Here is a 27,641-nt window from a genome sequence, read left to right as displayed (position 1 = left end):
GGAATCAGTATAGAGAGGAGCAACCAAACACATTCCAATTCTTAAGGGAATGTCCTACCTACATAGGCTGAAGGAACTGAACCTTTTATCTCTTAAAGAGAGAAGACAATGGGATGATCAGATTCAAGCATTTAAGATCTTCAGAGGCACAGATATAAACTCAACAAAGCAGACTTCCTCAACAACAGTGAATCACAAACCAGAGGACACAAGTAGAAGCTACAAGGAAGTCCATTTAAAACCAAGTGGTAAATCTTTACTGAAATGGAAGTGGAAGTAGTGAACAAGCTGCCCAGCCATGTTGTAGCCAATTTCCTGATTTCTCTCAAGAAAAGGCATGATGAGAACCTCAGATCAATTTATTACCATCTTTTGTAACCTTGTTATGTTCTTATGAGTATGACATTGGTACAAACTGCCAGCAGTTTTTTCTACCTGCTAACACCAATATGTTTTCGTATTCAAATTTCGGGGTTAAAGTACTTTCAAATTATTGTGAAACAAACTGGTCACATTTGATCTCGGTCTCCATGACTTTCAGGTCTCCAAAGCATCACAATACCTAGTCAGCCTGTGAGGCACATACTGTAGGTACCAGTCTGCTGTTCATGTTTGTGTAACTCAATTCGATTTATTTTTATATAGCGCCTTTCACAACAAGGTTGCTCCAAGGCGCTTAACAAAGCAAATGACCATACATGTTATGAATACAGAACAGAAAAGACCAGAAGACTTTGTGGTGGAGGAGAGGAACCAAAAACTCCTTATCAAGGAGAAAAAAAACCTCTAGAGGACCAAGGTCAACTGGCTGCCCAACCCCTTTGGGCATGCTAACATTATACAATTAAAAAAAGGAATAAATTAACAAGGGTATTAATCCATCCATCATGTCTTCTGTATGTCAGTACTCCATGCAGACCTCTTTAGACCAGAAAAATCCTCCTAAACAATAGCTATATCCACAATGTCCCTCTTAGATCCATGGGAGTGATGCAGCATCCAACTCAGATGGTACCCAGCCTGGGCACCATCCGGACATGTGGGGAGGAGAATAGGATAGTTTGGTCAGAACAGATGTATCTACCCATTGGGCCAACACAGAGACATACAATGGCATGTACAGCAGCACCAGCAGCCATGGTTGCAGAAGGCTAAGATGTAAGGTGTGAGTAGGCTAGGCTGAAGTAATAGGTTTTTAGTCTGGATTTGAATACTGAGATTGACTCAGCATCCCGAACATGGGGTGTGAGACTGTTCCATAAGGTAGGGGCCCTGTAACTAAAGGCTTTACCGCCAACTGTTTTTTTATTAATGTGTGGAATATGAAGAAGACCTGCATTTTTTTATCTAAGCAGGCGACTTGGATGGTATACATTAATACGTTCCATTAGATAGACAGGTGCCTGACCTTTGAGAGCCTTATAAGTAAGTAGAAGCATTTTGAAGTCTGCCCTGTACATGACAGGAAGCCAATGAAGAGAGCTAAGTACAGGGGTTATATAGTCATACTTTCTGCTCCTAGTAACAATTCTAGCTGCTTCATTCTGAATTCGCTGTAAGGTGTTGAAAGAGTGGTGGGTGCTCCCTGATAGTAGGCCATTGCAGTAGTCTAACCTGCTGAATACAAGAGCATGTATGAATTTCTCTGTCTTGAGTGGAGAGAAACTGCCTTAGTTTAGCAATATTTATTAACCGTAGAAGCATGTTTTCGATACTGTTTTAACAAGAAAGTAAAATGAGAGCCTTGTGTCTAATATGACGCCTAGGTTACGTGGTAAGTCTTTGAGGCAAATTTTTCAATGCTCTGAGTTAAGTGCTGAAGCTATAGTAGTCCTATCAATATTGTTGCCTCCAAACAACAGAACCTCAGTTTTATCAGAGTTGAGTAACAAAATGTTTTCACACATCCAAGTCTTTACTTCATTAATGCAATTATAATATAATTTATTTAAAATTATAATAGACGAGTTGTCGTTAGGTGTAAACAAAATCTATATTTGAGGGTCATCAGCATATGAATGAAAGTTAATATTATGTTTTCGGATTATCCTACCTAGCGGCAGCATGTACAGAGAGAACAAAATTGTCTCTCACACGCTGTCCCACATTGCTAGTATACCAAAGCCTTGGCTCCTTGGCAAGTTCATTGTAAGGGGCAATGCAAAAGAAAAGAGAAATGGACAAACCAGCAACACTGCGAATACTGTACTTTTTAAAATTTAGAACTATATTTCTGAATTATTTTATTTCTTCTTAGTATGAATTAGATTATCAATGTTTTTGCTAATTCTTTTTAGTTATAATTAATATTTTTCCATAACATGTTGCATAAATGTATTGGATTGTCCAGTTCTTGAGGAGCTCAGCAGATTACGTACTGTAAACCTTGTAAACAGCAAATCATACAACTGCTTACTTCACCTTGGGTTTTAAAATTGGTTAGTTTCAAACAAAACAATCGTTGAGTATAGAATAACACGTTGGAATGTTTACTGTGGTGGTATACCAAGATATGAGCATAGTAGACTGTAGCGGAGCACAGTGAATTCATAGTAAATTAAAAGTAGGTACTGTTTTGTATTGGTAAAATTCAGTTAAAATATTATAAAACGTTGTTAATTCACAGCATTAAACGTTCGTAAATCAGACGCTGAAAAACTACATTATACAGAGAGATAAACGTATAAGAAAATATCCAAAGGAAGTCAAGTTTATAACTTTTCAAATTGAAATAGGAATATGTTTTAAAAAGCTTATGTAAATTTGTATTAATTCTCTTGGAACATCTATTTGGAGTCATAATGTGTCCCATAATTTTGCTTTAACACCAAATTATGAAAGTAAAAATAAGCCCCTCTCTTCGATCTGTAAATATAATTCGATGCCAGAATGCAATTTTACATATAACAGGTACATCAAAAGCATATTGTGCTGATCTCAGTTCCACTGGAAAAATACACTTTTCTGCCAGTGAACTAAGGTTGTGCGTTGTTCCACCGTATTGTTGGGCACTGTAAGTTGATATATATCCAACGAGATGATGTACCAGTCTCTACAAACGCACATCACTGAGCCCATGGAATTTTCCACAGCTAGATTGCAACTTTCCACAAAGCAGCGCAGTCGGGCTGCGAGCACACGCCCATTGGACAAACCTCCACGAGCGGCGTGTTTCATTGGTCGATCTGGAGGAGTTGTCTTTGGACTCTTTGTTCAAGCATCTCTTAGACTTTGCAACAACAACACGATCAAAAATAATTTCCACAGACAGAGGTGAGGGATTCTCTCGGCTAAAGAGTTTTGTCTCCTTGCTCAATTATAAACGTGAACACGAATGAGTCCTTAAGTAATTTTCTGCCACTGAGGCCAACCAACTTCCGCCGCCTCATGAATATGAATAAACTGGAGGCACATAAGAGAAACTGACGACGGATGCTTCGTCATTTACATTGAAAGCGATAGCGTAGGAGCTTGTGTCGCGGCTTCTCTATTTTTCGTATTTTTTGTAAAAGCGCCAGTGAAGGACAAATATGGCTCTGAGAGGGTCGTTCATTCGTCTGTTCAAGAAACAGTTTAATTCGGTTTTTAAGCTACATAACTGTTCGCATTCCGTAGCCATCATCGGAGCGCCTTTCTCCAAAGGACAGGTAAAACGCGCCTGGGCTGTGATGGTTAAACTTCATCCCTGTGCTGAAAGTCACGTATTTGTTTTAGCTATACGGATCTATGTTAGTTTTACTAAGACATATTTGTGTAATATTAATTACTTAATATTAATTAGCGCTGAAGTACACATTTGAGGAATTCAAATGCTTGTTGATTTACACGGGAAAGCTTCTTATTTAAATATAGTCATTCGAAAATCCACATTATTGTTATAGAAAAGAAGAGGCGTGGAACATGGACCTCAGGCAATAAGGGATGCCGGGCTGCTGGACAGATTATCCACCATGGGTAAGTACAGCGAGATAAAGTAGGTGATTTTACAGATAAAATATTTTGAGGTTAAATTAAAGTAACATTTTGAGCCTAAAGCTCAATCGTGCGCTAAAAATAAAGAGGTCGGCTTCTGAATTTTTCTAGAAACGGCAGCGAGGCAACAGACTGGTAAACTGAGACCTTTTATACGACGAGCGTGTGGTGACACTTTTTATAAATCAAATCTTAACAGATACGACTCTACGGTATTATTTCAAGAGGATCAAATAGAAAATCCTTGTAAGTGTGCGATTTTCGGATGTGGCATCCACATGCACTAAGGAAGAGGATGGGCACTTCGAGCAGACATGCGTCAGAGGATTAGTCATATAGTCAGTACTCTTTGTCTGAGATGTAATGTGACAGAGCATCATCTCTGCGTTTGTCGTCACAACAGAAGCAAAAACTGATGCGGGAAGATTAAACAATTTAATCACTGGATTGTTATTGCTAAAATAAAAAAGACGTAGTTTTGACTTTCACCAAGCAGCATGTAGTGGCGCAAATGTTTTTAAGGATTTGAATATACTGGCGAATGCGAGCCCATTAACCTTTTGTCCATAATGTTAGTACATTAAATAATTTCCATTCATTTTGGTTTAGCGTTTTTTTTTGTTTTAAAGTCTTGTTTCCTGGATAATTCATATATTGATGCTTCACTGAACACAAGTAAGCTACACTGTGTCCTGTTGGAGTGTATACTTAAGGGAGTTAAACTTTTTACAACTTTAGGGAAGGCGAGAAGAGGTGACTCGACGTTAAAGACAACTTCAGACTGACCTAGATGTAGTGTGAACACCCATTTATAGTAAAACTCGTTTGATAAATTAAAGATTGCAAGACTTAGTTTGTACGTTCTCTTCAAGTACAAAAGGAGAAAAAACGCTCAATTTTATAAATACTTAATAACATTGCATAATGTTCTGAATAACACAGCGATTAATTGGGAGACAAAAGAATGATTTGGGGGCTGAGAATCTGTGTCGCCTGTTGAAATGCCCCCGTGTATTGTCTTTTTTGGAAACCCCCAGTTTGGTAATCTGTTGATTTTTTTGTTTGTGTTTTTGGGATATTGACTCAAGAATGGGTGCTTTCAAGAGGCAAACTCAACTAGGTATTGAGTTTAACATTTGTGTTTGGCAGGGTGGATCAAGAGGTGATTAAAATCGCATCTTAAACTCAGCTGGTACTTTTACACCACAAAAGCACTGAAGCGTTGAGCGGATTGTCCGTAACGTTAACACTTCCGGTAGCTATTCTGCCGCGGGTTACTGCGCTCTAGGGGGTCATTTTAACACTTTGTAGAAAAGTTTTTGTGCTAGATATATTCTTAAATATACATCAAGTGCTGTTTAGCACCCTGAAGTAAAAAACTGCATAGTGAAAAAGTATACGCTGTTATGTGTACCCTAAAATAAATGTTTACAAATTGTTTGAAGTAACGCTGCTGGACCTTCTAGCTATCGTCCGCTCTCTATGCTGCCGTCAGCTAAGAGGTTATAGTCAAGCCGAAAATAAATCAGCCGCATTAAAACCTAACATGGTAACAGAGCAGATTCATAACGTTGCAAGACTATAAGGAGTATAAAAACTACATTGACGCCATACAGTTTAGTATTATTCAGAAGTGCCTAGACTGTAAATTACCTGGGAGTGATTTGACTGGGTAGTCTCTTCGTCCTGTGGCACTTCCTGTCCCGAGGAAGTAGCGGCGATCCGCATTTAACAGCACCTGGAATCTCGCATTATTGACCATGAGAATGGCGAATATTAAAAAGGGTGTTCCCTTTTTCTAATTAACAGACATCGGGTCATTAAAAATTCATTCCTGAACTACTAATATGTCTGCTGTTAAAGTGGTTAACTCAGAACCTGAAAATACCTTTGCTGGCGTTGACCTGCATTAAAGAAGCTGCTCAAGTAGCCTGTTTAAAGAGCAGAATGTGCAAGTCATTACATGTAACATGACCAGGCTGCCTGTAATGCTGTTCAGATGGGATGAGATAAACAAATTGTCCAGTGCCAGTAGTGCTTAGCCCCAAACAGCTGGGTAATTAGACTGATACTTGCAGGAAAGGTGAGAGGCCTTCTATAATAAGAAGAAGAATTTTCCAAGGGGGATGTGTAGGCAGAATGTCTGTCCACGTCACATCAACTATTACTGAATGTGGAATTTCTTGTAAATAGATTAGTGATTGAAACATGTTTGGCTGTTTTTAAACATGTGCAAATGCAATTGTGTAATTGTTTCATGTCTTCAAGAGACTCATCGAGTAATTGTTTACTCAAACTCTTTCATCTGACTGCTTGTTATGTTGTGAATTCAGATCTAAAAAACATTATTTCAATCTCTTTTGCAAGTATACACTCTATAGCATTGAATTGATCCTCCTATAATTTAGATCCATTGTGTCCCAACACCAAACAAACTTTTCATATAGAAAACTGAATTTTATACCACAGGTGTGGAAGTGTTGTTGAATGTATGCAATTGTACCATAGTTTCAGGAGGATATGGGTGACAGTGATTATTTAAATATTGTGGGGGGGCTGCGTTTTCATTTATTTCTGAAATTGTTTTGGACAACTAGAGTGAGAGGCATCTTTGCAACAATCCCTTGGATCCCTTTGAATCTTTTTGAATCTAATGAACTCTTTATTTGCATATCCAAAGAGAAGTCTCATTTTTTATAATACACTACAGACATTGATGTCTGTGCATAGTGTCGGCCAACTATGTTCTTATTGTTCTAGAAAAGATGTGCAAGTAGGGAGGATGTGTGAATTGGTAAAGTAAATCAAGTGGTTCAAATATTAACATAATTTATCAGGCAATTCAAACATCCTTCCCAGTTGTATAACTTCTCTAGTCAAAGGAGGAGTAAGTGTTTCAAGTAGGTAGCTGCATCAGCATGCATAAGCTGCAAAGGAACAAGTAAAGGTTTATTCCATGGTGAAAAGAAACACAACATTTCAGCTACCTTCTTTGGTGACAATGAAGGGGGACAAAGTTTGCTGCCAACATATTAAAAATGACAACGTCCTTAGCAATGTCTGCGATTTACATTTTTAAGATGTTCAGAGCTCCAAAGACCTCAGTAATCTAGGAATCCGCATGAATTAGAACTATCAGTTTTGTCCCCAGGTTCTGTGATCCAAGCGAGCACAGTAATTACAGGAGTGTAAGCTAATTGCTAATTGTGTTCAGAAGAAAACAACATATTTAATGTTCAGTAACCAGTAAGGTGATGTTGCACACCCCCTTACCAGCTGTGAGCTGTGAGCTGCGAGCCGCCAATATATAATGTTGGTGAATCTAAGGACTCTACTGAAGAATGAATAATTCTTCTGCCTTTCTCCACAAGGGTTTCCAAGCCCATACCTCTCTACTCACAACCACCCCTGAGTGGTGTGTCTGGTTTTATCCAGACACTAGTAGTGCTGTACCAAAGCATTGCAAGCTTCTGATTGCAAAACACTTGAGTTCTACCTAGTTTAATCCGGTACTGCAGCAGAAAAAAGCAGTCCGAGGTACACCCCTAAGGTTTTGAAACAACTACAAGGTCAACTTTACAATTTTTGTGCTTACTGGCATCAGTTGCTACACTACTACACTGCACACTTTTCTGTTGTGGTTTCTGGTCATATCTGCTGTCACTTAGCTATCTAAAGTACTGCATATATAAATTAAAACTACAAAAAAAATCCTGAAGATTTTTAATTTCATTTTACTAATTTCCTATGCTTCCTGATAGAAAGAGAACATTTTCAAAGCTGAAATCTTGTGAACTCCTCTGCCAGTGAGAATCTGTGAATCAAATGGGGAAGTTTCCTTGCTTGATTTTGATGTTTCTGCTTGAATATTTACTTTTCTCTTACAAAATATGTAATTAATTTTATAGCAGATTTTAAGAAAGCAGCATTTTCCTTTCTATAAAAAATAAGTCCTTTGTGAGTTTTCAGATGTGCTGTTTTGTTGCAGAAATCTTTCTTTCATTTTCATTAATTTCCTCTTTGCTCCTTTAATTTAGTGAATATACATTCATTTAAAAGCAACTGTTTATTTTTGTTGTAAACAGATTATCAGAATTTTAAGGAAGATTTCACAGCATTTAGAGAGCTTAAAGTCTTTGTATGTTTCTGTCCCCAGGTTTTCTTCTAAAGGCAAAGGGATATCATATCAGTAATGTCTGCATTTCTTGAAATAATTCCATGCCACAGAAATAGCTTAGCCCTTACTTTTCCAACCAACATCTTTAATTTCTTATGTATTCTGTGGTGACCAAGCCTAGCCTTGCTGAGAGCACACAGGAAACTCACAGACATAGGCAGTTTTGCTTCATCTCAAATCAAAGTCAGCTGTAATCTGACCGGCAGTGGAATGTGAAACGCAGCTAGGCTAGCTACAGCCGATGCAAATGCCTTCCTAGTTGCACAACAGTTCTTGTTTTTAACACAGCTGGGTAGAAAGTCTTAGAATGCAGGTGGAAGGATTCTTACGTTAATGACTCAGAATCACAAAGCCTGGAGTCATCACACATAGCATTTTTTGTATGCATAAATAAATTAATTTGTTATTTACTATAATTTATTCTAATGTATTTATTATTCATACTACATCTTGAGCTATCTACCTTGTCAATAGTTCAGGGTATAGTACTGATCAATGATTTAGGACAATGATTTAGGCTTCACTTTTTCTAAATGCTCCTCGAGAAACAACCATCCTATAGTCAACTGAGTCAATTTTGAATTGGAATCCCCTTATACTCTTTCTCCTCTATTTAAGAGGAAAGAGATTCAAATGCTCTTCGGTTCTTTAGTAAACCATTTATAACCCATCTGCTCCTTTAATGCAGGAACCTATCCACTTCTTTTTATGGAAAAACCTTTGGTCATATGTTTTCTAACCTGATGACCAAAAGTGAACAGCAACCAAGTATTGATAACTGGTCAGCCACACATTATATTGAGATAAATATGGATTCTCTGCCAAATAGTAAAGAATCCAATGATGGCATCTTTATCAGATCGAAATCAAACCTACAAGATATAAATGTACTGTTCTTTGTAATTTTGTGATGTAGTTGAATACATTAAGAAACAAATTTTACTTAGTGCAAAAGATTAAGATCAGTGTAATAAAAGAAATAAAAAAGCAAGTATTAGATTTAATTTCTCAAATTGATGTGATAATGTCTGTGGCTCTTTAATAGATTACCCTCTACATGACTATGGAGATCTGAACTTCACTCACCTGGCCAAAGATGAGTGCTTCATGCACGTACCTTTTCCCCGGACAGTGGGCCTGGCCAACAAAATGCTAGCCAGTGCAGTGGGCAGTGCAGTGGAGGCTGGACACACCTGTATTACACTAGGGGGAGACCACAGGTAAGCACCAGTGACACTTCAAAACTCATCTGCTCTGCACAATTCAGCAAATGGCATACAATTGAGCCTATACAACTTGGTACATAGGTAACAAACTGAGGTAAAGCACAATATCTTTATCTTGTATCAGAGCGTTGAGAATGTAAACTGGATTCAAATGGTAAAATGGAAAGCTTACCTTCCACATGACTATTTCTGTCCATATACAAGGTTGATTCTGTGAAACAATGTGGGGAAAACTAAGTACTTTGTTAGGGTGTGTTCATTTTAATAGGCATGGCTCTGTATATCTGCAGTGTCTTAATCTGCAGAGTCCCAGCTAATGGTTACTACAGTGAAAGCCAGCCTTTAATCTATCAGGGCCACCCCACAGACAAGCAATTTACAGGACATTGCAAAGCTAAGCATCCTTAATACTTGAAATATGATTCCTTATAACATATTATGGAAAACACCTTTCCTTTCCCTTGTTTAACTGTTCCTTCCAGTCTAGATGGTCCACGATGTGACAGGTTGACAGTTCTGTCTGCGCCTCAGTGTTGGAGTCCTTGCCTCTGCTGGCAGGTGTTCAGCAGGACATGAATCCCAGACCAATGTCCTGACATTTGTGTTCCAAGACTAACATCAGCCTTCAGCCAAGTCTGGCAGCATGGTTAAGCCATGATTGGAGATGCCAAGTGGCGACGATCCCATCTCACAGAGTCCGTGCCATTTGCAATACCTTTTTTGGAAGGACCTAAATGACCTACAGGACTGCTGGATTTCATGTGTCTATTTTGGTTAATTTCTTCTCTTCCAGAATATCTTGTCTTTGGTGAGACCACCTGCTCTCCTGTTACAATATCCATTCACTACTTAAAAATACACAAGGCTGGGCCTCAGACCATTGGTAATGCCATCAGCCTCTTTCAGAGAAAAGGGAGTTACCAAAGGCAATGATGTCTTTCTCCTGCAGTTTCAAGGGCTTGTTTGTTTCATCACAATCTGTGTACTCCTCTAGCTGTTTTGTCAGTCTCTGTAACTGTCACGTAAGTACAGGTGACCCCCGTTTTATGTGAGAGTTATGTTCTGCCAAAACCTCACATTAAGGGAAATTGCATAAAGCGGTACCTTAAACCTGTGGGGGAAAAGGGGTTGCGTGGAACAGTGTTAAATGTAGTGTTTCAAGTGCACTTTAATCATATACATACATGCTAGCATACGTTAACAGTACACTTAACATAAATGTTATTTGGGACATTATTTTAGCTAAAAATAAATCAACACTCACCAAAATAGGTAGACAGTAAGGCTCAAGGGAACAGGATGTCGGTGGTGATGATTGAAGATTATGTAGAAAAAGTTGCCCCTGGAGCAGGAGATGAAGTCCATGGCCTGAGAAACTGCATAATACTGTACTAGTCTTCCGAGCCAGTCTCTGCTTCTTTGCATACAGTTCCTTGTAAGGCATCAGGATGTTAAGACCACATTTAAAATACAGGCTTCTCTTATAACTTGGGTCTGCATCTATTATTCCCTGTACAAGGGCTTCTGGGCGTTTCTCGAGAATTTGCTCTACAACCACAGATCGCATAATTTTTTTTTTCGTATAAGAGGATACTTGGAAGAAAGGGGTCAGTCGCATAAAAGCGAATTCTCAGACTGAAGCTGCAATAAATGACAGTACAGGAACAGAAAAGGCTAAGTAGCTACAATACTGTTGGAACTTATGTAACTATAAAATGACAATTTCTGAAAATTCCACAAAAACCCCATTCACTGCCAGTGCAGCTCTGAGGCAGATATTTCTATGCCAAAAGTTAAGCTCCCTGCACTTCTGGCCTTTGAATGTATATTAAGTGTATATTTTTGTAATTATCTTTTGAAAATGTTATTTTTTCACACATGGACCAATAAAAAATGTGACCGCAGGAAAACTTAAGTCAAACCGGATTACTTGATCAAACATCTGTTTTTTCTCCTCAGTCTAGCGATCGGCTCTGTGCAAGGTCACTACAAGCACTGCCCTGACCTTTGTTTGATCTGGGTGGATGCCCACGCAGATATCAACACACCTCTCACCTCACCCTCAGGGAACCTGCATGGACAGTCTGTCTCCTTTCTGCTCAAGGAGCTGCAGGACAAGGTAAACCAGACTGGGTTGCGTTTGACTGCTATCAAACCTCAATTTGACTGCTATATGAGCAGTGTCAGCACCAGATAACACTGTGTACCATTGTCAGGGGAAGATGTGTATGCAGGCTGGTCAGCATTCACCTACAAAAAAAGTTTTCTTTCCAGCTCATGTTGGTACAGTAGCTCAGGTCTCAGATGTTTCTTTACAACCTTAACTGAATAATAAATTTACACTGGTAACTGTAGTTGTTTTCAGCTTCTGAAAAGATTATGATTACCTTTTGGTGTTAAAAGTGAATTTTCAAAAACTTTATAAACTGAAAAACAATTAAGAAGATCTAAATAACAAAATTATTACTTTAATTGCCAAATCAGTTAAGACACTGAGAGTTCAGAGACAAATAATGACAGATGACACATGGTACTCTAGGACAGGGCTTGAAATTGTTCCTCCTGAATTTTAACCTTCTGTTGTTACTCCCCAATCATCACTGCCAACCTAAACCAGTCCTCACCCAGCTCCACATGCCTTGTGGTAAATGAGGATCACTAGCTGACTGCTCAGTCCCAGTACAGTGCAGTGCTCAGCCATTAGCTTGCCACCATTGGAAGCTAAATTTGGCAATTGCCTTTCTACATTGTTTCCTTTAGTTTTCACCAGTGTTAAATACATGACAGCAATATCGTGGATCTTTGCAGAATCTGAGATTGCCCAAGAAAAAAGCTGCGGAGGGTTCCGAAACCAGTTTGGATCAAATCTGAGACATTGCTTAAACTTAAAATGTTCAATTAAGCCTTGAAGTTTAAAATTATTACTTAAAAAGACACTCCCTCACTTTTATGTTTGACAGATGTGAGTGCCACCTGTGTCTGGTGTCTTTCAGATGCCTGAGGTCCCTGGGTTTTCCTGGCTGAAGCCGTTCCTGTCCACCTCAGACCTTGTCTACATTGGGCTGCGGGATGTGGACCCTGGAGAGCAGTATGTACATGTTGCTCCTTCTCAGAAAGTGCTGTCAAATATTAGTCATGGTGAGGATGGGTATGCTTCAGTCCTCTCCCATCAACACATTCAAAAGAAGCACTGAAATGTTAGGCCTTCTCATTGTGATTGGTACATGAGGATGTTTATTTGCACAGCCTTTTCATGTGTTTTGTGGTGTAAAGAAAGGCTACAAAAGAACTTTTTCTCTGACACTCCTCACCTTTTTGGTTTAACAAGTTGTTTTACTTTATACAGAAGCTTCCTGCATTGACCTGTGTTAAGTTAAGCTGAAAAAAGCTACAAACTCTAACAGAAAGGGACTAAATATTTGCAGAACAATTGAACACTCTAGGGCAGGGGCTTTGTGTTATTCCAGGAAAGTTTCTATCATATACCAACCACCACACCCAAACAGCCAAAATAATTTAATGTGGGAGTTTTCCTGTACCGTCAAAAATGACTGTTTGACCTTTATTTCATCCTATTTCATTATCACACATAATTCAAAAGTTTATATTGGTGGTAAAAGTCCAGTACTTAAATTGGATGACTCAAAACTGTTTGAACATTTAAGTGGGGGGGGGATAGACTGCAAATCAATCTAAAGTTTCATAATTTAGGTATTTTACTTGAAGAAATACAAATAGTTTTAGGTTGATTTTAATTCAAAAAGGGGTTAGTATTCACATTTTATTTTGTATTCTAGTTACATACTGAAGAACTGTGGAATCCAGTACTTCACCATGAGAGACATCGACCGGATGGGAATTCAGAGGGTGATGGAGATGTCTCTGGACCACCTCCTAAGCAGGTGAGAGGAATGATGTTCCTTGGGGTTTTATAAGCAATGGCTAATTGTCTGTGACTTATAAAAAGAAAACAAGATTAACTCCAATAACACCAAAGATTTATCATTAATAACTCTATAATCTTAGATCTTATAAAGAATTCCGGTATAAACATTTTTTTTGCTGAGCTCTCCATGAATTTACTAAACCCTTAATTCAGGTGATAGCTTGCTTATTAAATTTTAAACAGAATATGTTTCAGTAAAGGTAACATTTTGCCTTTTCTCCTCTAGGAAGCAAAAGCCAATACACCTAAGCTTCGATATTGATGCTTTTGACCCTTCACTGGCTCCTGCCACTGGGACCCCTGTGAATGGAGGGTTGACATACAGAGAGGGCATCTATCTTGCAGAGGAAATAAACAACACAGGTAGGCTGCCAGAGAACTTTGTTATTCATTCTTAGGTTTTGTTAGCTCATTTGCAAAAAAAACATTAATGCTGTTTTTGAGCTCTACCTTGGAGTAAAGTGTTCAGCCCTGTGGTCTAGAGATCAAAGGTTTTAGGCTAGCCGTTTTAAGTATTGTCTGTAATTGGGATGGTACAAAGGGGTCCCACCGGATAGGCTTAGCTCTTGTTCTGGATGGTTTTAGATTTGTAAAAGGTTTCTTTAGCATGCCTGTGGCTGGCTGGACAGCCAGTGAAATTGCAGTATTACAAGCAAGGGCAACTGTATGAATATAAACAACTGATGGTTTAATTCATTATCTATAATATCTGTACAATTTAGTATATTTACTGCAATTCAGCATTCAAAATAGAATAGCCTATCTCTTATATCCTTGGGCTGAAACACTTGATTATCTTGTTAGACCAACTTTATGATCACACTAAATGACTTTGACACTGGACATTCTGCTGTAGCACTTGCTGAAACCATACAAACCTGGGCAGAGGTGACACTAAGAGCATCACAGTCTCTCAACAGCCTGGGCCGTGTAAAACCCAATTTTCTTGCACTAGTGATGCCCAGGTCTGCTTTTTTTTTTTACTTACCCATGGTAAACAAACCTGCACCTGCCCAACCCGATCTAAATTCTTTTTGTTTTAACCCGAGCTTGCCCGACCTGCAGGTAAACCCGCACCCGCCTGCGGCTGTAAGTCAACCCGTGTATCACTATTTTGCACACTGTCACCTAAGTTGACACTTTTCCTCTTCCAGGCCTTCTGTCGGCAATGGACCTAGTGGAGGTCAACCCTACACTGGGAGCCACTAGGGAGGCTGTGGAAGCCACTGCCAGTCTAGCAGTGGACGTTATTGCTGCATCGCTGGGCAAAACCAGAGAAGGCGCACACATCTCCTTTGACAAGCTGCCCTCTCCCGGCACCACATACAAAGCAGACAACGAACAGAAAATCTGTCTGTAGAAACTGGAGTTTTTTTAATTAATTCACATTCCAGAGCTCCTTTATGAGCGTGTGTGGACTGAAGTGTGAAACCTTTTTTTTTTCCTCCTGTGTTAAACTTAATTATGACTCTGCCAGTCTTTATCAAGTGAAGGCATGAGGGAGACTTTAGAATTGTAACTCATACAGGCTTTTGCACTTTGTGAACCAGTGAAATTTTTTTGCAATTTTACTTGATATTAATATTTTGCAAGTTTTTTTATACTGTATAGCCATGATGACTAAAATACCAGCGTTCAGGAACAAAAATGTGATCTGCTCTGCTGACTTAAGAGTATGATTGCAATTGCATTTAAAAAAAATAAAAGCCCATATTTGGGTTGCTGCTAATAGTAATAAGTTTTATTTAAACAATTTCCTAATTAATACAGAAACGATAATGGAATGTGATTTTATTAAAACTGTTTGACTGACCTACTGTAATATTTGGTGTTGGTTATTTTAAAAACCAGGATCCATATTGTTAGTCCTATAAAACAGCTCAATCAGTGTGCTGCACTAGAAAGCAGTTTATTAAATTGTTACAAACATACTCTATTCCTTAAGTATATCTGATCATGTAAAGCACACCATATTTAAATCAAATTGTCAATGTTAACTCTTGTGCATTTAGCAAAAAATGGCAACAAACCAGCTATAAAAATCTCGCTTTAACAAATATTTGGTCAAATCCTCCCAAATCCCTATTATGATGACATTGCTAACCTAGGAAAATGTACAGGTATGATGCAATAGTCAATGATAATGCGTGCCAGTGGTTTTATCTGCTTCCTCATGTGAAGTTCCTTTAAAATATTTATTCATAACAAACTGTACAGTTTTACCTGACCACTTTCTGATTAAAATATTTCACAGCTGTATGTTATAAATAACACGTACTTAAGCATTTAGTGTTAATACTGTAGCGGCGAGGCTTATTAATAAGAAAGAATTAAGTGTTTCTGAGCTTTCCCAAATCAGGCCTCATTTCTCTGTTCATCTCTGTGGTGCAGCCACAGAGAAACTATTCATGCAGGCTGATTTAAGGTTCCTTTGAAAAGGACAGCTCCCAAATGGGGATTCACTCAGCTAAGCCTGGCTATCATGATCAATGGTCATCCATTGGCGCCTATCTGTCTAGGGAGTGCCAGATGGACATCTGGACTGCATTCCTAAGTGTCAGGAGTAAGTGACTCATATCTCACCTTGATCAACCAATCAGAGACTGGTAGGGCCGAGTAACCCACGTTGGACTCTGATGCCCATGGAACTTTCAGCCAATCAACGAGCTGAAGTTCCTCCAGGTAAAAACAGGCAACACAGAGAGCCTGAGAGATTCAGAGGGAGATTCTGTAAGATTCAGGAGGGAATTCTGAGACTTTTCTAAAGGGAATTCAAAGGAGAACTCCAGGGCAGGATGGCCCAGGAGCAGAAGGCTCCCAAGGACAGGACATTCTCGCAGCGCGCCTCCTGACCATCCTGAGACTCAGCCCGGACAACCACGGAACGGCCAGTGTGTCCGAGTGCCAGATCTTTCCTTTGTTCTAAGAGTCTAGAGCGGAGGTTCCCAGAGAGTAACCAGAGGATCCACCCAAGGTTAGCACCAGCAGCAGGCCTCGTGAACAGGTCAGAACTGTGGACAGCTGAATCACTATTCAGAACTAGCGCTTCATCAGGAACGAACCGGTCCTCTTCCTGACTTGCTGGGACCCACAGTCATCTTTTCTCCTGTGCACAAACTTTGCTAGTTAAAGCCAACACTAACTAGCCGGCCAGTGAGCATCTGCAGCGCACCGTCGCAAGCCGCACAGCACAGCCTGGCACCGAGCCAGAGAGCGCGGATTGGACAGCAACAGCCTGCAACTGTTTCTTTGTGCCCGCAGGAGATCTGAATCCCCAGAGATTGGATGAGTATTCAACTTCAATGCATTACAGCTCGAGAATTCAATTGTTATCCTAACCAGTTGATATCAATTTAATTCCTAAGAGTTATGTACTTGTTTTGAGTATCTAATGTAGAAGTTATAACCAAGTTCATTTATGAAACGGTCTAAATGAATGATATACTGAACGTATGTCCTCTTGATATATGTAACTCTTCGTAACTGATTGAATATATATCTTTTGTATTCTGATAACCCTCTCGATAAGATCTGTTAGGTTTATATGCATATTCTATGTATTAATAAATGTATCCTCGTGTATTAGTACCTGTGTGTGTGCGTTGTTTGAGTTATGTTGCATGGTTGGATTCTAAAGCCATCAAAAGAATCAACTTTGTGATTTACTGCTGCAATTAATAATTGTCTCAGTAAATGCCCAAACCCTACAGAACTGGTGCCTTCAGAGAGCCACTACATTACATTTTGGCTATGGCAACGTTACAATACTTAAAGTACCATATCTATCTTTCAGTGTAGACTACAATACTTTGTTTATTCCAAGCATTACAGGCAGGAGAGGAGTCTTTTTATCCCAAGTAGATTGCCACTTTCTCTGGGCTGGTGCGTGGCTGTTAAGCCACTCCAGAAGCTCAAACACTTGACTGACAGGATGGACAAACTACAAAAAGGAGACATGGATCCAAAAGAACAGGTGGTCTATCCTTGGACATTACCTGTGTTGTCATACTGTAAGGCCTGCAGCTATAATCCACTGCATCTTGTCTCAATGGTACAGCATTTCAAAAAGTACCATATCCATTAAATACATTAATAACATGTGACTTCATGTTTCTTTTGCCATTATAGATTGGACCACCAGTTTTTACAACCATTTTCCTCTAGGAACAGGGTTCAGTTTCGAAGTCCTGACTAACAGATATCAGTGAAAAGCTTGACTGAAAAAAAAAGTTCTTAGGAGAGATTTGGAAAACCCCAGCAATGTATAACATACTAACAGCAAAGTAGGCTGATGCCAAAAGCTTAATATCAGACTAGACAAAGCTGAATAAGTGTTAGAGCAATACTTTTATCAAGTACAAAGCACTATCAGTGTGTGATCAGGCTGAGCTTAGCTTGACGTATATGTTTCAGTCTGGACAACACACCTTGCTCATGGATCAGGAATAATTCGGGTCCATCTAAAACCCCTCTCCTTACGTGTTTAAAGCAGTGCAAAACAGGCTGTCCATTTCTTCCTTTGTGTTTTAAGTGGGTCTGTGCTGTTAACCCACCAATTCCAGAAAGAGATCACGGAGGAGAAGGAGTCTATGTATGAGAAGATACTAATTCCGAAAGAATTTGAGGTAAACGACTGCTCCTAGGATGCCAAGCTCCGTGAGGATGATAACAGAAAGCAGCAGCTTGTTGGTCATCAGTCTGCAGGGAAAAAAGATCAGTCATCTCCCCGGGACTTCTAAAAATGGACAGTAACTTCAGTCAGCAAATTTTAAAATAATCCATATATATTTTGTAGTACCTTATAAAATAGAATGGTTTGTCCTTCAAGGAATATTACAGGCCACAAAATGTCTACACCAAAATTAAAACATAGTATTCAACACTGGTATTCAAATTGTATAATAATGTTTCAAGACATCTGCAAATATAACCATAATGGCACACTGCCAAAGTGCCAAATACACATCTGTATATCCTCCTCAGCATTCAGAAGTGCATTTTGATGGCCCTAAAATATGCTGATGCAAGCTGTCAAGGCCTTCTCTTCCACAGGTGGATGTCAGGCATATAAAATCATTTGGTGAGATTAATTTGTGATGTGCAAACACACAGACTTATGATGATGATAATGATGAACAATTTACTGTGTTCGGGCTGAATTTCTGTTCTAAATTCACAGACGTGAATCACATTAATAACAACAAAAAGGAAAGCATCAATTTGAAATCACTAAATACTATCTTAATGTGCTTAGTCGGCACATTAAATTATAAGATTTAAGATCTTGAGGATTTAGCTAGGGTGTTTGTCTCAGAACGTATTTATAGCTGGCTCATGCTTTACTCATTCTCTTTATATAATGTAATAAAAGTGGTTTTAGCAAAAAAAACCTGAGAACATTCAATGTTTTTTACGTAACTGAAAACAAAAAACCATGAGATTAACAGTCTTAGATACTTTGTGTCATGTCTCATTATTAGATACAGCAAATTCAATCTGCATAAAATAATTGGATATTTTTCTTATTAGACTTTGTCATACCCCAACAATCCTTTTTGGGCTTTGATAGCACTAAAAGGGTACGAAAAACCCTTTTAGGTTCACACATTGTTCAATAGGATTTCCTGACCATTCCTCTTCTGCTCTATCAGGTTAACTTGAGCTTGTGACCTAACCTCAAATGTCCTATTGAAATCTGGAGATAGAGATGGCCAATCAAGAATATTGATTTTATGGCCTTAAAACATTTGTAAGTAGATTTGAATGCACATGCTGGGATGTTAAAGTCAATTGCGACCAAGCTTGAATTTTACAACAAAGGGAACTAGATTTTACTGTAAATATCCCAATGTACTTTAGGGTCCATGCTTTCCAGAACAAGGGTAGAGGATGCTCAATAGCCCTACCCTCATATTTAACAGAAGGGATCATATTCTTTCTTGTGTCTTTTTTTAACGTTTTTTTGGTCCTCTACTAGTTGACGTTGACCTCATGAATCTGAGGTCTGTGGCAGTCTTGGAGACATTGCATTCTAATGAATCCAAGTAAGAGCATTATTTACATTACCTTCTAGACATAGAGCGTAGTATCTTCTGACTGCGGCTGAGGTTCTCTCCCGTGTGAACTAGCTTTACAAATACAAAAAGGCACAGTTAGAAGGTTCGGTAGCTGAACCAATGGGGAAAAGCTTTTGCCATGTTAGTTGGCACCTTTGTACCATGCACTCATTTTCAGTGAAAAGAATTTGCATCCCTGTTGATCCCAAAATGCTTCACAGCAGCAGTTCTCAATTTGCTGCTCACAACAGCAGATCTGCAAGAGTTCCTTTCCAACGACTACGCCTGGATCTGAGGACACAGCCTTTTAGTAAACAACTACCTCTGTGCATTTAATGACTGCAGGATTATAATGCAATGCAATTAACAAAAATGCACTGGGTGTTCATTTAGGAACATTATTCTAGAGGGATAATCTGCATGTGTGGTACACTAATTTAAGTTGTGTCTCTTGATTTTATGAAGAATTATTTTAAATTTGAATATTTGGTGCATTGTTTCATCACTTCATTATGTACTCTGACTAGTTAAATGATTTTGTAGAAAGATCTAAAATTTGATTTAGAATGCACCCATGTGTACTTTCCAACTTCAGAACTCTTGACATGTAATTCTTGACAAGGAAAGATAATTCATTTTTTTCTGATCAGTAACTGAATTTACTGTAAATATCTCTCTATGTCATTGCTGTGATTTTGTAAAGGTTTTTTTATATTAAACAAACAACTGTGCTGAAGAAAAAAAATCACTGTAATCAGTCCAGGAAAATGATACTCTGTGCTTGGCACTGTGTGAGTAGGCATATATCGCTACTAATGTGTTAACATATTTTTAATAAATGTAAAGGTATTTGCTTTTAAAGTTTCATTTCAGTGGTGTATAGAGTATTAAAAGAGACTGAAAGCAAGTAGGAAGCCCCCAAAAAGATAGGATTATAAATCCTGAATATAATTCTACAGAACAGTGAGATTTATATTTATAAGCTTTACTGAAAACTTCCTGTGGTCTTTGGAATACTTGCTGGACAAGAGGAAACCAATCTTGAAGGGGAACAACAATGCTATTTGTATATTTCGGGTTTAGAAAGAATTGGCATTGATGAGTGCATTTCAAATCACAATGAAAACAAAATGTACGCAGTAACATGTAAAACCTCCAATTCACATCACAAAATAGACTAAATTTCCCGGTATGTGCAGAGCTATATTCTGCTGTTCAGAACAAGACAGCCAGACGTCCGGTGATGTGAAGCAGCCTTATTACAAACAAACAGGTTTGTGAATACATCTCTTTTAATCCAAAATAAATATTGCTCTTGATTCCCAGATGGTTTTGCCGACAAATACTACTTGTTAACTCTGCATACAGATCACGTTGGAACTTTCCTGCTGTGAAATATCTGATGCACAACCTGTACATCACATTATATTAGTCATAACTGTGACTAGTGGGCAGGAATTGCCAAGGACCAAGAGACCAGGGGTTTGCGATTATATGATATATTATATGTGTTACATTACGTTCATAAAGTTCACGATTTTGCACTAAATTCAGAATTGATCAAATTTTGTGATACTGTCATTTTATTTATTTTGTAAGTGAGTTTTAATAACTGGTCTGAATAGAATGAATTTGAACCAAATTAGTTTTTTGCGCTATAATGAATGCATATTACGACTACAACTAGTGATTTCTAAATCTTTTTGACATTATCATTGTAATGAAATAGGATGTAACGTTATGAAAAACTGCCAAGGACAGAGAAGTCCAGTGATGAAGTTGTCAGTGATGCATCCATCATTGTTGCAGATGTAATGAATTGTTGGTGAGGTTTTGTCACTGGTGATAAAAGTGTGTGACAAACTTAGAGGATGCTTAATTGATAGAGCAGCTAGTCAGAGAATTATGAAAATTGTGTACTGATCTAATTCGTATAGAGGAGGACATTCAAAATGGGCAGACTGGAAAAACCCTGAACTGGAATTAAATAAATTCTATCAAGCCATTATCCTTACAGAAGGACTCAAACAATTTTAATTAAGCATTATAAATGACTCCTGATTTTTTCTGCTGACTTAATTGTGTTTAACAGCATTACATTACAGCATTTTGCTCCAAAGTAATATTTACTTTCACTTGTGAATTATGTATTAAAGTTTAAAGATGGAAAAAAAACAGTGGGAGTGTGGAAAATGAATACATTTTTCTATTGACCATGTCTCACAATTTTAATTTTCAGTAAGCATAAAAAGGGCTTTGGAAGTTGCCTAGTACTTATTTCTATACAAATCTAAGATGTTCAAAAGCCTTTTCCTTTGGCAGTCAATTGCAAACTTGGAAGTTGCATCCAAAACAATGGGCACCACATATTTCAAAGAAGTGAAACACAGCAAGAAGCAGAGCTTTCTCATTGTGCACTGTAAGCCAGGTCTTTCAGGCTATCAGTTTCACTTCTCCTAACAGAGTGTGTATGGGGGGGGGGGGGGGGTTGGTGCAGAGAGCTGCACTCACTCTGTCTCTGGTGCGGTCCAGCTGCTCTCTCTGCTCTCCCAGCTCTTCGATGATGTCTGTCCCAACCTGGTCCGTCTCAGCTGCTATGCCATGAGATCGCTCCAGGCTCTGCGTGGCCCGGTTCAGAGACTCTGTTCCCTGCAAGAGCAGGGCTCTTTGAGACTGCAGTTGTGTCTGAAACATAATAGACTAGGTCAGTGTGGATTCTAAAACATCAAATACTGGGACAGTGGCCCAGTATACTAGCCTGATCAAATTCTATTTTGAAATTTGTCTCTCATTTAAATGGACAACATGGGACACGTGTGAGAGCTATTCTCTAAACTTTGCAAACAGTAACTAGTTCCTGCAGGATGAAAAGAGTGTTAAGAATGAATTTCATTCTTGTACATTTCAAAAAATAATAATAATAATAATAATAATAATAATAATACAATAAAATCCTAAATTGAACAGGTATACAACCTTATATCTAATGCTTAATGTCTTCCTATTTGTCCCTTATCTTCTTTAAAGTGCTCAAGCAATCTGAACAAAATTTGGCACCTTAATGCAGATGACAGGAGTAACGGTTTAGAAAATAAGTTTTCTTAAGCTGTGCAAGTGCAAGTATGTTTTGTTTTTTTAGGAAAATCCTACATCTGGGGCTATAACATTCTTAAAAAACACTAATAGAACATGGTAAAACATTTACAAATCACATTTTGGATTTTCCTATATTGAATATGAAACAGACAGCAGCATTTTAAAAATATTTCTGTATTAACAGTTCTGCCATTGTTAAGTCTTTACCTATTTTCACCATATTTAGCATATACTGTAGGTGCAGCATTCTGAATAACATATTAGAAAAATATGTCCAGATCTGTACTTGTGCACGCATACAGCATGCCACTATAATGTTAGTTCCCACAATTCATTTGCAGTTATAACACTGTTAATCCTCACACAATCTCACAATATTAAATATATAGTCATAGGTTAGTCTAGTTAGCTAGTAAATTAAAATTCAGACTTAAAACATTTATGAAACATGGTCTATTTACAGAACCCTTGTCCTTTCATGCATAACTACAAAAATCCGTTATCAGATAGTCTAGAAAGGTGAATATCTATGTTACATACAGAAGAAAGAAAAAGTTGAGACAGAACTTTCAGGCTTTCGTACTGGAGAGTTAACTCCTCTCCAGAACAGCTATGCTAGACTTACACTTTGCTCATTCTCAGCAGCAAAAACTCCATATCTGCCCTCTCCTCGAACCCCAAACCCCAAACCCAGGTCTGAGCTCTTCATCTCACGCTGCAGCTTCCCCAGATCCCGCCTGTAAATGCGGATCTTAGTGGTCATTGGGTTTTGAAAGGAAGGAGGAGCTCCAATCAGTTCTTTCTCCATCTCCTGGAGCTGCAAGTACATTTAAAAAATGTTACTTTACAAACACAGAAATCAAAAGTGTAGTATTTTTTTTTACTTTGACCCATTCCTCCTTACAGCACTGCTTCAACTCAGTGATGTTGGTGGGCTTTCTTGCATGAACACCCCGCTGCAATGTTCTTCTTGGAGAGTGGTGGCTTCCTCCTTACTATCCTCCCATGCACACTCTTCTTGTTCACTGTTTGCCTGATGGTGAACACTGACATTAGCCAGTGCAAAAGAGGCCTGTAGATCCTTAGACGTTACCCTTGGGTTCTTTGTGGTCTCCCGGAATATTACACACCTTGCTCTTGGATTGATTTTTGTTGGACAATCACTCCTGGGGAGAGTAACAATGGTGTTGAATTTTCTCCATTTGTACACTATCTGCCTGACAGTGGATTGGTAAAGTCTTTAGAAATTGTTTTGGAACCTTTTCCAGCCTGATGAGCATCCACAACTCTTTTTCTGAGATCCTCAGAAATCTCCTTTGATCGAGACATGGCATGCGTTCACATACTTTTTCCAACAAAAATCATTTTGATCAATAAATGAATAAAAACGTACATCATCATTTTGTGTGTTACTTGTTTTACTGGGTTCTCTTTATCTATTTTTTTTTTACTTAGATGAAGATCTGATCAAATTTTAGGTCAAATTTATGCAAAAATTCAGAAAATTCTAAAGGGTTTACAAACTTTCTAGCACCACTGTAGGTAGGTACATACAGGAAAATACTACTACAAATAAGTAAGTGTTGCTTGGCAAGGGCAGATATGAAATGTTTCACAAATCTGCAACAAAGGTCAACGAACATGGGGTGGGGGGGTGGGGGTCTAAAAGCCACTGGGCTAAATTCAAACATGGAATTAGCAAAGGACTGGTCCAGCACATTTGATTTATTTGGTTACAGGGGAAGTCAGATACAAGCCAGATGTAAAAGCAGCTCTTCAACTGTTCAATTAGTTGATATGGTGACTGAGTAAATTATAGAACTTATGGATCTAGCTGACAATCAAGATCTCCCCGGACAGCCTTAAAACCCTGTAGAGCACTAACATTTAACAATGAAAATCCCACCTTATCCTTTCCTTACCATTTCCTCTGCCTCTCCTACTTTTTCATCAAAAACTCTCACATGCCGCTTCCTTTCCTCTGAAAGAAGAAAGGTTTTAGAGTTGTGCTCATAGCAAAAAGGTTCAAGTTGCATGCACTGGCATACCTATATTTAAAAAATGCTTGCTCGCTAGAACATCTCTTGTGACCCCAGCTAGGGATTTAGTGCTGTATTCACTACCTCACCATCCCTTACGTATAAAATATTAAATAAGTATAATATAACACATTACTGCTGGTTCCAAAGTGTCCTGTTCTTCCCTAAGTAACATTTCTTTCATATTCTAAAGCAAGTTGTAGAACTTTAAGCAGGCACCAAAGAGGCAGTAAAGAGGTTTTATGTTAAAACTTGTATAGATAAGCACTGAAAAGGAAAGTTATGTTGTACACAAGATTTACAAAAAGCATTTGATTCAAAATACTATTTTCAGAAGTTAAATCCCATTCATCCATTATCTAACTGCTTCATCCAATACAGGGCTGCTGGGGAGCTTAAGCCAATTTTCCCAGGTGCCAATTAATCTACTAGTGAGTTTTTGGACTGCGGGAGGAAACTGGAGCTCCCAGAGGTAACAGACACGAACGCGAAGAGAACATACAAACTCCACACAGATAGCACACCAGGGCCATAGCACTGCAAGACAATTTTCTAAATGTTACACCTATTACAAGTAATGTTTTAAAAACGTTCAAAAGAAAGAACAAAATGTGGACCACATATTCTTTGAGGTTCTTGTGTTTTATATGAAATTGGTGACAGTGGTTTAAAACAGTGAAGTTGGTTGTTATAGATGGGTTATCCTGAACAATTTAAAGTTCCTCTGTACATTTTCTGTTTCTCATCAGAGGTCTGGCCTAAACCGCCTGTTCCACCCATGACACTTTAATGTCCAAAGAAGTCATGTACTGCATTATCAGCAAAGAATGCAACCTTATGTGAGTCTTAAGTATCAATCCAGATGAAGGCAGCACCATCAGGAGCAAGTCCTTACTACCAAACTTGTCTCTCGGAATGAACGGAACCTAAATGGGGACTTTGAAAATTCCTGAAATTAAAATTCTGATATCATTACAATTTCATGAGGTTTTCCGAGTTCAGGGCTTCTCTAAAAGAAGAAAACGTAAAAGAATTTTTGTTCCAGGACGTTTCGGATAAATGTTTTATAATTTGGAACGTTTGCACTGCACTTTATCAGTTTCTTGTTTTGTATGTTGCTGTTCTACAAACTGTACGAAAGTTTTTTTTTTTCAAAAGGTTTGCATTTTATTGCATTTATTAGAATTGTGCATTTCCTACATTGCTTTGTCGATCTTTTTTTTTAATATTGAATATAAATTTACTTGAATATTTAGAGCGAATTCTGCGCTCTACTTGCACAGACACATTCGTAAACCATTCTGTGCCTCTTCAGTGATAACAGAATCACGGTAACAGCTCAGTTATTCCTAGTACCTTCCTGGAGCCTGTATTCATCTCACGACACCGACTGTCAGCAGCAATAATGATAATATAGACTTGTAACATTTATATTTCACTAAGGAGCTAGAAATCTCAAACGTTGAATTGAGGTTACGTTTTAAAATGTCTCGTTAATATATTGTGTTAGGTTTTCCATCGAAATATTTATCGTAATGTGAAGTATTTCCAATTAATATTATATATTATAATTCCAATGAATTTCTGGTATTTTATTGATTGAAATTCCAGTTCGACTTTCGAAGCCTTTCTACTTACCTCCATGACATCGGGACACTCGGTCTGGCATCACTTTTAGCTCTTCGAAAAGGGATTTATAAAACTCATGCAACTTTTCAAACTCTTCGGAAGACATTTCAGTATTTGTGTTTTGTTTCAAGGAACCAACCGCGTAATTCACCTACAAGTCAAATATAAGTACGTGAAAACAAAAGATTATCGGGACTTCCTGGTAATGGTCCTTGCAGTTTAGACCACTTTTCGTTGCCTGTTTTGAAGGGATTAACATTATAAGAAGAATAGGTACAATAATAACGCCATATATGCTACGTTATAAAACATGACATTATCTTAACTATTTTTTTAATTACAAGACTTGAAGTTTCCCTCTCAAATGTTGTGTATTTTATAAAGGCTTCTACCAAGGAAAACTAAAGAGCAAAGCTTTATGGACAATGTAGTACTCGGAATGGGTGGGAATAAGCTTCACATGATTAGTGACCCTTTAAATTGTTTTATCTGCAAATATTACAGTATGCTTTGTGAAAAAAAAAGCTTTTTGTTGTTTTGAGTGGGTATTTTTTCATATTAATTGACTTATCTAAATGACATATCTAAATGATCTTTTAGAACAGTAAACGTTTCTACAAACCTATAGTCTCCCAAAAATCTCAGTAATCGTCCTCTAGAAAGCCGCCTTTCAAGACAAATTAAAAGATTCGTATACAAGTATATTTACGTATACTTTTATTTTAAATGGAACATCTTTAAGATTCTCTCGGGTAGTTACATTTTTGTGCACCCAAAACTATGCCAGCTATCAACCTTGTAGACTTTAAACTTAAAAGCAAGGAGCACGAGTAGAATAACTCTTTGTATGCTACCGCAAAGACTACAGCACTTAAGAGTTAATATTTTTCATAGAAACGTAGCCTGATACTATTAGATGATGTTTAAAGCAGAGCACATATAGTGTAAATATGTAACGTTTATCAGAAATATAACTTTACCTGTTGAGGATTTTTTTCTCAGACATTTTTTAGGATCTTTTATTTTGAAAGCTTAAGACTAGGAAGCTAGTTATATTAAGCGACGCGAATGATCCGGAAGTGTATGTAAATAGCCGAATTTCAATCAAAATAAAAGCCTTCAGCTACCACAGGAGTATAGTATGAGGAGTATAGCAACATTAAGCTGAAACACCTGCTTTGTTATTTCTTCGTGGGTAACTGTAATTCCTTGAACATTCTGCCAAAATTTGAGAGGGTCCTTTTTAATTTTAAATCGTATCCACTAATCTCCAAGTTTGACAAATCTAAGATTATTAGAAGTTTTTTATTAATTTTACAGCACCTTTCTTCCATTTATAGTACTGTAAAAATTGTCATTGTTATATTCTTTTCATAGACATGTTTTTTTCCTGTCCAATGAAAAAGGTTTTAAGATGCAAGCTTTTAAAGGAGCTGTATCTGAAATTTCTAATTAAATCAAATCATTTATTATATTTTAATTCAGTTTTTTAGACTATAA

At 37.9% G+C, this 27,641-nt stretch overlaps 2 protein-coding genes and 1 long non-coding RNA gene across 4 annotated transcripts; 1 reads left to right on the top strand and 2 right to left on the bottom strand.

Annotated features, from left to right (window-relative positions):
- Window positions 1–611: 611 nt before the first annotated feature.
- LOC148653639 (uncharacterized) lies at window positions 612–9,195 on the bottom strand. Its single transcript, XR_015941724.1, has 2 exons — window positions 5,626–9,195; window positions 612–1,614 (listed from the first exon to the last, which is right to left on the bottom strand). It is a non-coding gene; the product is annotated as an uncharacterized LOC148653639 (long non-coding RNA).
- arg2 (arginase 2) lies at window positions 3,143–15,059 on the top strand. Of its 2 annotated transcripts, none has more exons than XM_088648913.1 (8): window positions 3,143–3,273; window positions 3,882–3,954; window positions 9,195–9,369; window positions 11,335–11,494; window positions 12,369–12,463; window positions 13,173–13,277; window positions 13,548–13,684; window positions 14,476–15,059. In XM_088648913.1, exons 2-8 carry the CDS (start codon window positions 3,951–3,953, stop codon window positions 14,679–14,681), a joined length of 882 nt encoding a protein of 293 aa, XP_088505039.1. In that variant the 5' UTR covers window positions 3,143–3,273; window positions 3,882–3,950; the 3' UTR covers window positions 14,682–15,059. The 2 variants fall into 2 exon arrangements, with proteins under 2 accessions (XP_088505039.1, XP_088505038.1); XM_088648912.1 differs by lacking the exon at window positions 3,143–3,273 and adding an exon at window positions 3,280–3,647.
- A 155-nt stretch (window positions 15,060–15,214) lies between these two features.
- vti1b (vesicle transport through interaction with t-SNAREs 1B) lies at window positions 15,215–27,222 on the bottom strand. The gene is made up of 7 exons (XM_088648914.1): window positions 27,122–27,222; window positions 26,151–26,292; window positions 24,396–24,454; window positions 23,099–23,290; window positions 21,889–22,062; window positions 19,388–19,449; window positions 15,215–18,019 (listed from the first exon to the last, which is right to left on the bottom strand). The coding sequence occupies exons 2-7, from the start codon at window positions 26,245–26,247 to the stop codon at window positions 17,926–17,928; spliced, it is 678 nt and encodes a 225-aa protein (XP_088505040.1). The 5' UTR covers window positions 26,248–26,292; window positions 27,122–27,222; the 3' UTR covers window positions 15,215–17,925.
- Between the last annotated feature and the right edge of the window lie 419 nt (window positions 27,223–27,641).

The sequence above is a fragment of the Lepisosteus platostomus genome, chromosome 10 (genome assembly GCF_059453375.1).
Source record: "Lepisosteus platostomus isolate fLepPlt1 chromosome 10, fLepPlt1.hap1, whole genome shotgun sequence".
In the NCBI taxonomy this organism is placed as follows: domain Eukaryota; kingdom Metazoa; phylum Chordata; class Actinopteri; order Semionotiformes; family Lepisosteidae; genus Lepisosteus; species Lepisosteus platostomus.
Note: the sequence above shows the minus strand (reverse complement) of the source record. Positions and strands in the feature narration are given on the sequence as shown.

Excerpts from the sequence above, each read along its gene's own strand:
- vti1b (XM_088648914.1), bottom strand. The coding sequence starts at position 26,247 with ATGTCTTCCGAAGAGTTTGAAAAGTTGCATGAGTTTTATAAATCCCTT. Across the intron at positions 19,450-21,888 it reads TGGACCGCACCAGAGACAGA|CTAGTTCACACGGGAGAGAA; the intron begins GTGAGTGCAGCT and ends GTATTTGTAAAG. Across the intron at positions 18,020-19,387 it reads CTACGCTCTATGTCTAGAAG|ACTGATGACCAACAAGCTGC; the intron begins GTAATGTAAATA and ends TTTTCCCTGCAG.
- arg2 (XM_088648912.1), top strand. The coding sequence starts at position 3,531 with ATGGCTCTGAGAGGGTCGTTCATTCGTCTGTTCAAGAAACAGTTTAAT. Across the intron at positions 3,648-3,881 it reads CGCCTTTCTCCAAAGGACAG|AAAAGAAGAGGCGTGGAACA; the intron begins GTAAAACGCGCC and ends TTATTGTTATAG. Across the intron at positions 11,495-12,368 it reads TCAAGGAGCTGCAGGACAAG|ATGCCTGAGGTCCCTGGGTT; the intron begins GTAAACCAGACT and ends GGTGTCTTTCAG.